Here is a 9,382-nt window from a genome sequence, read left to right as displayed (position 1 = left end):
TCAGCGTGCTTCCTCCTGCAGACCCGGTATTCTACGGCCCCAGCCACCCTCCTCCTCCAGGACGCAGGCCAGAGGAGGTGTCTACTGGCGGGAACACATGATTTATTCCACCTCAGCCGGTCCGGTCACAGAGAAAGCACTTCTGTGTTGGACTCTATCCGACAGTACCACTATGGAGCAAAGCGTGCCGGGAGGATAGGATCTGTGGGCCCTTCCTCCGTCCGGGAACGGCGCGGGTCTGGCGGGACGGAGCGGGGCTCACGCAAAGTTGTTGGGGAGCGTGGCGGGGGAGAGCGGCTCTAGACGCTGGGGTCGACCCCCGCGGGGCGGCGGGGGCAGCTTGGGCGGCAGCGGAGGAGTGGGCGGCGGCTGCTTGGTGGCGATGTGGGAAGGGACCCAAGCGTCCGGCGCATAAAAGTAGAGATTGTAGGGTTCCTTCGGAGTGTCCAAATGCATAACTATGGGAGCAAAGGGGCGAGGTCATTCCCAAGCCTCCTCCCGCCGGCCAAAGGGGAGGCGGGAGAGAGAGGACGCTGACACCCTATTGGAGCTGGGTTTTCATATCAAAGGACAAGCGTCCCTGAGGGGGCGTGGTGTTCGCGCATTAGGGGCGGGGCCTGAGGTGGAGAGGGCGGGGATTATAGTGCTCTGGGAGGGGAAGGGTCAGAGCCGGTAGGGATCAGTGGCTCCGAGTCCGCAGCCAGTCCCACCCAGCTGGTCTAGGGGAGGCACTGGATGTGTGTGTGTGAATTTTCTGAGAACTAGAGGACAGAACCTGACCATGGAGCGGTCAGGGCTTCTGTTGACCCTGGATGGGGGAACCTGAACTTTTGGGCGGGGCGTCCTAAAATGTCAGGGGAAAGCTGGTTAAGGGGCAGGCATTCAGGGCGGGGCGCTGTAAGGGACGCTCACCTGGCTCATCTCCGTCGTTTGGAAGCCGGTGATGTGCGAAGGGCCGCTGCCGAGCTCCCCGGCGGTAGAGACACCACAGCAGCAGGAACACGCCGATCAGCAGCCCCGTCCCGGCGAAGAAGAAGCACAGGGCCCCTCCCCCCGCGCCACGGGGGCGCCCCACCAGGGTCACGCCTGAAGGAAGGAGCCAGGGAATGAGCGATCTGAACTCCCCGCCCCCTCCTCCCTCAGACCCAGGACTCCGGGTCCTAGACCCTCACCGGTCTCCTCCACGCGTTCCACCAGGATGATCGTGTTGACTCTCTCACCTCGGTTGCGCCGCTGCGGGGCCCGCAGAGTGGCAGGGGCCGACTGACTGGGGGGTCCCGAGGGAGCAGGGGCGTCGGCAATCCGGGATGAGGGAGGAGGGGCATCTGGCCCTTTAGGGCTAGAGTGCTGGGAGGTTTGGGGCTCAATGGTCCCAGGAAAATCTGAGCTCAGTTTAAGGGAGCTGGGCTGGGTGGCTGCACGTGTTTCTGGTTCGATGTTCAGGGACAGCTCATTTAGGGCAGTAGCTTGGTCCTTGAAGGGCGCAGGCGTTTCTGGGTGAAGACTGGTGGGAATTTTAGGGTCGGATCCCATGGGGATCTCTGCTGTATCTTGGTAGTGGGTTGTGGGAAATTTTGGTTGGGGGATTTCAGTGGGGCCCAAGCTGTGGGTTCCATGGGATTCTGGGAGCGGGGTATTGGCAGGGTCAGGGTTGAGAGTCTGAGGGAATTCAGAGTTAGGGTTTTCAGTGGTGTTGGGGTCATGGGGTTCTGAAGTTTCAGGGTGAAAGGTTTTGGTGGGGTCAGGATCAGGGGCTTCTGTATGTGAGATTTCAGTGGAGTTAAGTTTGGGAATCCCTGGAAATTCTTGGTGTGGACTTGGGGGAGGGTCAGGATTCGGGGTCCCAGGAAATTCTGGGTGTGAAGTTTTGGAGAAATTAGATTTTGGGGTCTCAGGGGATTCTGGGTGTGGAGTTTCAGTGGGGTCAGGTACAGGGGTCTCAGAAGGTTTTGGATGGGTCATTTGGGAGGAGTTACTTTGGGAGGTCTCCAGGGGTTCTGATATTGAGGCGTTGAGCGAATTAGGTTTGGGGATCTCAAGAGATTCTGGGTGTGGGGGTTCTTGAAGGTCAGGGTTGGGAGTCTCAGTGAATTCATGGGGAGAGGGCTCAGGGGAAAACGCAGAAGGCGTCTCAAAGGGCTCAGGAGAAGCAACCCGAGGGGGTTCTGGGTTAGGGTGGTCGCGGGTGGAATTTTCAGGAGAATGAGGGAAGGTTTCGGAGGGGCGGTCCATCCCGGGGAAGTCGGTGCCCACAGTCGGTGAGACCGAAGGGGCAGCCTTGGAACCCAGCTCAGCGAGGAGGAAGACGAGGAGGAAGACGAGGAGGAAGAGGATGGGGCTGAAGGGTTTCATTGCCCTGGGAGACGCCTACAGTTGCGGGGAGACGGAAGGGGTTAAGGCAGGAAGTTGCCGGGGAGTCCCAGCCCACTCCCAGAGACCACGCCCACTCCCAGGGGCCACGCCCACTCCCGCAGGCCTCGCCCACTCCTCCCCAGGTGGACCACACCCCCACCCAGCTTGGCACCAGCGAAAGCTGGAGAACCGTACTGCTGGTGCCAGAGGGCTGGGGCGTTGGCCGCCATAGCTAAGGGACATTGAGGCGTGGGGCTTCTTGGGAGTCGTAGTTAATTTCCTTACCTGTTTCCCCAAGAGGGGTCCCAGAAAAACTGGCAAAAAATGACACCTCTCAAAGCTCCCAGATCTCAACTTCGACTTCGGAGGATGTAGCTCTCTGAGTGGATATGGATCCCTTCCTCTCCGAGGGTCCCGGGAACACCTTGACTCAACAGTTGTTTATGCTAGAGAAGGATTGGAGAAATGCCCAGGGGGCTGGGGGTCTGCAGGCCTGGATCTGAGGGAGGAAGGAGACTCCTGGGTCCTGGGTGAGAAGGCACCTGGGGGTTTAGGCACCCGATTCCCAGAGGGTGGAGGGCACCGTGGGTCTAAATTCATGGTTCTTTAGAGAAGAGAAGCCTGAAGGTTCAGATGCCTAGAAATTTGAGGGAGTGAAGCTTGGCTGGGGGAGGGGGTGGCTGGAATACAGGTGAGAACAGAAATGGCAGCCTTGAACCCTTGGGCTCTGAGTTAGAAGGAGATTGGGAACTCTGAGTCTTGGGCCTTCCAGAGATAGGGGTGCAGGGATCTGGGTTCCTCGGCCTGCAGGGGGACAGTGCTCTGGGGGAACCAGTTCTCTCTGTTTATTGAGGGTGCAGCTTAGATCTCAGGAACTCAGGGGCTGGTCTGGGGCAGAGATGCTGAGGTCTGTGCTCGGGCGGAGGAGGTAGGGGTGGCAGACTCCTGGATTGGACAGGGTCACGGGCCCTGGGGTCTCCTACCTGTTTAGTAGGGTCCGAGTTAGCAGCAGGTGAGCAGAGCGGAGTGCAGAGATCAGTGAGTGCTGCAGAATAGCTCTGGGTGGAGCAGTAGGAGGTTCGGTCCCCAGGGGCGCGGGTGATGCACCTGACCCCCTCCCTGGGGACCTTGGGCGCCTAGCGACAAGCTTGGGCTCTTAAAGGGACAAAGGACATTGTCTCTGGAGTGGGGGAGGGAGTTAGGGGTTGGGTGATCTGGTGGGTGGATGGGACCCAACTAAGCTATTTTCCCTGTGGAAACAGGGCTCCGTCCTCTCGGACACCCAGCCTGCGTCCAGCTCCCCGGTGCCCTCCTACACCAAGCCCCTCGGCCCCTTCTCCTCAGAGTGGATCCAGAAATATAGACCCCCCAGGCCCCTCCCCCACCAGAACCCAAGAGTCTGGTCCCTGTCCCCTTCATTGCTAAACGCAGGAGCCCAGCCCAGGCCCTGTTCCCCTCCTCTCTGGGGAACTAGGGGTCTTGCCACATTGCTGTTGCCTTTGGGACTTCCCAGCCTTTGCCTACCTCCCCACTGTGCAGTGTGCACCCCCCTTAAGGGTCAGGGTGGATGTGGATTGGAGCTTATCTTCATAACACCCCTGAACCCCTCCCTGAGGAGGGTTAGACACGTCCCCGGGGTAGCTCAGGTCCTGTCTGGCTCTTTCCCCTCTTCGCCAGCCCTCCTGATGTGCCCTGCCTTCACACCCCCCACCACATGCCCCCTTTGTCTTCTCCGGCTGTCATCCCTTCCCTGTCTCCCACTCTGCCTGTCTGGTTCTCTCCCTGCCTGGGTGTATCTCCGGGGACCTCTGTCCAGGCTGGCGGTCCTTCCATTCCTTCCATCTTCCTGGGAGCCTTTCCCGCCACCTCTAGCTGGACCTCTTTGTCAATTTCCTTCTCTTTTCTCTTCCTTCTTTGCCTTTCTTTCCTCTGTCACTCTGTTTCTGTCCTTCCTTCTCACGGTTACTTCATCCCTTTGTGTCCCTGCTTCTCTCCCCATTAGTCTCTCCACTGTGGCTTTTCCAGTGTCTCTCTCTCTCTCTCTCTCTCTCTGTGTCTCTGGTTTCTGCTCTGATGGTCCCTCTGCCAGTCTCTATTTTTATCCCTATGACACACCCCCTGTGTCCATCTCTGTCTGTCTGTCTCTCCCCCTCCCGCTTTTCCGGAGGTCCCAGATCTTGGTCCCAATTAGTTGGTTGCCTCCAAGGCAGTGGCGCAGCCCCCACCTTCTGCTCCTCATTACAGCTGGCGGCTCCTAATGAGCCTTGGGGGGAGGCTGACCCCGGGCCCCCAGCCCCCAGCCCCCTGGTCTGCGTCACTGCCCGCTGTGAGGGCTGTGGAAGGGATATAAGGGGGCTGTCAGCCTCGCTGTCAGAGCCCACTGAGCGGTAGGGGACCCTGCCTGCCATCAGGCTGCCGGGGGTGGGTAAACTCTGGGGTTCTGGGCCAGGACACGGGTCTCACAGAGCCCTTCCCTGCCTCTCCACAGGTGATGGAGACTCGCCAGGTGCCCAGGAGCTCCCGGGTGCGGCTACTGCTGCTGCTTCTGCTGCTTGTGCCCTGGGGCGTTGGCACTGCCTCGGGGGTCGCCCTGCCCCCCGCGGGGGTCTTCAGGTATGCCCAAGGCTCCCAGGAAGGGGTGGGGACTCAGCGAGGTGGGAAGAGACCCAAAGAGAAAAGGAAACAGACTCAGAGAGGCGGGGCAGAGACCAAGAGAGAGAAGACAGAGACCAGGGTGAGGAGAGAGGCGGGTGGACAGGGAATCAGCAAGAGAAAGAGATACGAAAAGATACATTCTGAGAAAGGTCTTGAGAGACTTAAACGGAGTCAAAGCAGAAACGGATTCGTTCCTTGAACAACGGCGATCAGGTTCTTGGGGTGTGCCTGGCTGTGGGCTGAGTGCGGGGGCGGGGGGACCAGGGCGCAGAGTCCCCCTACTCAAGGAGCTCCCAAGCTGGTGAACAGAGACAGACCCACACAGGGAAAGAGAGACAGAGGGACAGAGACGCAGTCACTCCACAGACGGTGCGGTAACAGGGCTTCGAGTTAGACCACGAGAGGGACAAGCGGCAGCGGGCGCGGGACCTGGACGCACGCTGTAACTGGGTCTTTTGGTCTTCCCGCAGCGTCCACTCACCCAGCCGAGCCTGGGCGGGCCCGACCACCCGCGTGTGGCGACGGACCCTGGCGCTGGCGGACGACGCAGCCTTCCGGGAGCGCGCACGGATGCTGGCTGCCCTGGAGCGCCGCCACTGGCTGAACTCATACATGCACAAGCTGCTGGTGCTGGATGCGCGCTGAGGGCCCGACCCTGGACTCGTTAATAAAAGACCCTGCTGTGCGTTGTGACTGCGCCTCCTTCCGTGTGTGTGTGTGTGTGTGTGTGTGTGTGTGTGTGTGTGTGTGTGTGTGTGTGTGTGTAGGGGGCGGGCCCAGCACCGGTTACACTGGCGTCTCACTCCTCAGTCCCCTTTTCTCTCCTTAAAGAAAAGTCATTCCCCACCATTCATTATTGGTGTACAGCTATCTCTCGAACTCTGCTCTATCCCCGCCCCTGCTCCTGATCTGTCCCCACCTCTCACTCCGTGCCTGTGTCCCTCCCCATCCCCTGCGACTCTGCTTCCCCCCAGCCCCGAGTCTCTGCCCTCTCTGGGTTTCTGTCCCATTCTCTCAGGTTTTCTTATCTGTCAGGTCTCTGTCCTCTGAGTCTCTGCCCCCTTCTCTGAGTCTCTGTACTTCTCTCTCCCACCTTCCTGGAGACCTCTATCTCCGCTCTCTGCTCTTCTTGCTGCCTCTAAAACTCTTTCTTCCATGTACTTTCCCACCCCGCTGCCTGACTCCTTCGTGCCTTCCTTTCTTTCTCCCTTTGGGTCTCCTCACTCTCTTCCGGATCTCAATTTTCTCTGAATCTCGCCATTTTCATTCTCTTGCCCTGACTTCTCTCTGGGCGCGGTGGGCAGATCAGGGACTCTGGCATGAGATGCACCTGCCACTGAAGGCCAGGTTCCCCCAAACCTAGCCGCGTGGTGTTGGAAAGGACTTGACCTCTGGACTTCCTTTTCCTCATCTGAGGATTCAACCAGATAACTCTGAGAGGACATCAGCACAGCACCCCGCATGAAGCCAACGCTTTTATTAGAAAAGGGTTTTCCCTTCTCCGGCAGCTGCCTTCAGCAGCTTCTTCAGAGGTTTCTCGCGGGAGACCGTCGGAGGGGCAGGATGGGGCAGGAAGAGAGGAGTGGGGGGACCAGAAGTCAGACTTCTGGAGGCAAGGGGTGGGGCTAGTAGCCTAGCAGAATCTCTTGTCTCTCCACTCATCAGCCCTCAAGCCCTGCCCCTGGATGGTGGCTATGGCAACCTCCTCCTTCCCAGACGCTGAGGGCTCTGAACTTCAAGCCCAGGGTGCTTTCCAGCGGACCACACTCTGATTGCTGCAGAGAAGAGGGTGGGGCCGGGCGTGGCCACCAGCGGGAAGGAGCGGGAAGGGGCGGGAAGGGGGCGGGCTTTTGGTGTTTGACAAGCTCTCCCTCAACCTGCGTTTCTGGAAGGTGGACCCCTTAGGCCTTGAGGTGGGCTGGTTTCGACGTTGTTGAAACACTGAATAATGAAGAAGTGCATTCCTCAAAGTCATCCAGAGTTGGCAAAATTTACAAAAAAAGATAACAAGACTCTGAAAGTCAGAAGTAGTTTCCCCAAGTTGCCAGCGCTAACAGGGCAGAAGGATAACTGGAACCCAAAATCTGTGCAACTTCAAAGTCTAAACTTTTCCATTACTCTGATGGAGAGGTGGACCCGAAGTCTCACGAGTGGTTGCCACATGCCCCACGATCTCCCAGACACTGTGCGAGAGGGCCTGGCAGCGGGGTAGTGGCCTGTACCCTTCCCGTACTCTGTTTCCTCCCTAGATCTCTGCCCAAGTGTCACATTTCCGGATGGAGAGCTCGGAGCACAGGGCTCCGGCCACCTCTTGGGACCCTGACACTTGCCCCATCCCAAATGAGCCCCTTCTCATGGGTGCCCCACCTTGGCAACGGCTCCACAGTCTACCAGTCACCGGGTCAGTGCTGTCCTTGGGTTTCCCTCTCCGTCCCCCTTCACAGCCTGGCAGTCCTCGACTCCATCCTCCCTGCCCTGCCTCTCCCCACCCTTCCCTTCTTCCCACCCTCCTGCCTGGCCCCGCTCAGCCCTCACCCTCTTGCACCCAGGCCACAGCCCCAGCCTCCTCCTCACCCCCCGCCCCCGGGCCTCACTCCACTGTTCACCCCCTCCCTCTGCAGGCTCAGAAGGTCTCTTTCCCACTCTGGGTTGATTCTGTCCCTTCTCTGCTCACAGCCCTATCTCGGGCGCTTAAAAGTAAAGTTCAGGCTGGTATTCAAAACCCTTCGTGGGATTTTTTAAAAATCCTAGCAACATGATGCTGCCTATGGCTCTCCACACACAGGCGCTTTCCCGCCACCTGGTCTTCACACATGCTTTGTTTCCTCCCTGAGACATCCCCCTCAGCCCCTGCTCACTGTAACCAACCGTAGCCACCTTTCAAGAGTAAACGCTCGGGTTGTGAACCAAAGTGTTGCAGGTTTGATTCCCGGCCAGGGCACATGCCTGGGTTGCAGGCCACGGCCCCCAGCAACCACACATTGATGTTTCTCTCTCTCTCTCTCTTTCTTCCTGTCTAAAAATAAATAAATCTTAAAAAAAAAAAAGAGTAAACGCAGATGTTACTTATCTGGGAAGAAATCTCTAGCCTCCCAGGCTGAGTCAGGTGCCTTTTGGGGGCTCCCACAGAGCCTGCAGCTACCTCTATCACTGCCTGTCTTCATATAGGTGTGACTGTGTCCCTGCTTTGCTGAAAACTCTCCCAAGGGTGGCTCAGTGGTGCTGAAACTGTTCTACATCTTGACCGGGTTGGGTTGGTTTCATAAGTGTACACATATGGGGGGAGGGAACAGAATTATCTTCTGGAGGGCAGGCTGCTTGTAGTACAGGCTTCCCCTTCTAGGTGAGTGTTCTAGGAACTCATTTGTATCAGCATACCAGCTGGTGTTGTTGTGAGAGGCTGCATTTGGCTTCAGTGATTTTTTTTAAGATTGTAAATGTATTTCCCCATTTCATGATGGGCGACTTACAAGTGCACCTGCCCACACCACACTGGGGGTTCAGCAAGATGGCATGACCACTGTGCCCCACTGCCCCATTCACCTGATCTCACCCCAAGGGACTTTTTTTTTTCCCAGATGAAAAAAGTCCTCAAAGGGAAACATTTTGTCAATGTGGAAGAAGTGAAGCAAAAAACGGCAGAAGCACTAAAAGACATCCAAATTGATGTTTTGAGCAGTAGGGAAAATGTCTCAATAGGTGCATCATCTCAAATGGAGAGTACTTTGAAGGTGACTGAAGTTTAGACATGTAAGAATAGACATGTAAGACAGAATTTTTATAAATAAATTCCCGGTGTTTCGGGGTCTTCCCCACATGCAAACATTTCATCCAGCTGATATTTCAATGTGTCCATTTATTTGAATGTAAGTTATACCTCAGGTAAAATGCACATAACCACAAACAAGCAATAAAACCTCCCCAAACTCCGATCGCCCATGGGGAAAAGGAACGCCCCTCGGCCTGGCACTGGAGGGCCTCTTGTGCTACAGCTCTACCTTCTGAGGTCTGGCTGTGGTACACCGATGGTCACTAAGTGTCTGTGGAGCGAGCAAAGGCATGCCAGCCCACTTCCCCCGGGGCCACTTGCACCGCAGTGGACATCTGCGCCAGATGCCAGGCCCACGTCTCTTCCTCCGTCTTCCTGGCGGGAGAGGCGCCCCACTGCCCTCACCGCCAGGCAGTCTGGCCGATGAGATGGAAGAAACACGGGTCTGCTGCTGGCTCTGGGGAGGCTGCTGCTTTGTTTCATAAAGAAGAATGGACCTGTTGGTCCCCTTCCCCCTGCAGAGGTGACGAACGAAGCCCCAGTGCCTGCTATCCCTGGGCACAAGGGGATGGCCAGGACCACCACAGAGAATCACAGGACGCCCTC

At 57.5% G+C, this 9,382-nt stretch overlaps 2 protein-coding genes across 2 annotated transcripts; one reads left to right on the top strand and one right to left on the bottom strand.

The window, feature by feature from the left end:
* Nucleotides 1-258: 258 nt before the first annotated feature.
* GFY (golgi associated olfactory signaling regulator) lies at nt 259-2,352 on the bottom strand. Its single transcript, XM_045856220.1, has 3 exons — nt 1,173-2,352; nt 913-1,086; nt 259-458 (listed from the first exon to the last, which is right to left on the bottom strand). The coding sequence occupies exons 1-3, from the start codon at nt 2,350-2,352 to the stop codon at nt 259-261; spliced, it is 1,554 nt and encodes a 517-aa protein (XP_045712176.1).
* A 2,280-nt stretch (nt 2,353-4,632) lies between these two features.
* On the top strand, nt 4,633-5,652 carry PTH2 (parathyroid hormone 2). The gene is made up of 3 exons (XM_045856187.1): nt 4,633-4,739; nt 4,841-4,965; nt 5,478-5,652. The coding sequence occupies exons 2-3, from the start codon at nt 4,844-4,846 to the stop codon at nt 5,650-5,652; spliced, it is 297 nt and encodes a 98-aa protein (XP_045712143.1). The 5' UTR covers nt 4,633-4,739; nt 4,841-4,843.
* Nucleotides 5,653-9,382: the final 3,730 nt, after the last annotated feature.

The sequence above is a fragment of the Phyllostomus hastatus genome, unplaced genomic scaffold (genome assembly GCF_019186645.2).
Source record: "Phyllostomus hastatus isolate PE091 unplaced genomic scaffold, TTU_PhHast_1.1 phas_scaffold_1224, whole genome shotgun sequence".
Classification (NCBI taxonomy): Eukaryota; Metazoa; Chordata; class Mammalia; order Chiroptera; family Phyllostomidae; genus Phyllostomus; species Phyllostomus hastatus.
Note: the sequence above shows the minus strand (reverse complement) of the source record. Positions and strands in the feature narration are given on the sequence as shown.

What these genes read in the sequence shown, in the direction of transcription:
- GFY (XM_045856220.1), bottom strand. Translation starts at nt 2,352, where the DNA reads ATGAAACCCTTCAGCCCCATCCTCTTCCTCCTCGTCTTCCTCCTCGTC. An exon ending in GGAACGCGTGGAGGAGACCG is followed by an intron (nt 1,087 to 1,172) that starts GTGAGGGTCTAG and finishes TCCTTCCTTCAG; the next exon opens with GCGTGACCCTGGTGGGGCGC. An exon ending in AAACGACGGAGATGAGCCAG is followed by an intron (nt 459 to 912) that starts GTGAGCGTCCCT and finishes TTGCTCCCATAG; the next exon opens with TTATGCATTTGGACACTCCG.
- PTH2 (XM_045856187.1), top strand. Translation starts at nt 4,844, where the DNA reads ATGGAGACTCGCCAGGTGCCCAGGAGCTCCCGGGTGCGGCTACTGCTG. An exon ending in CCCCCCGCGGGGGTCTTCAG is followed by an intron (nt 4,966 to 5,477) that starts GTATGCCCAAGG and finishes GTCTTCCCGCAG; the next exon opens with CGTCCACTCACCCAGCCGAG.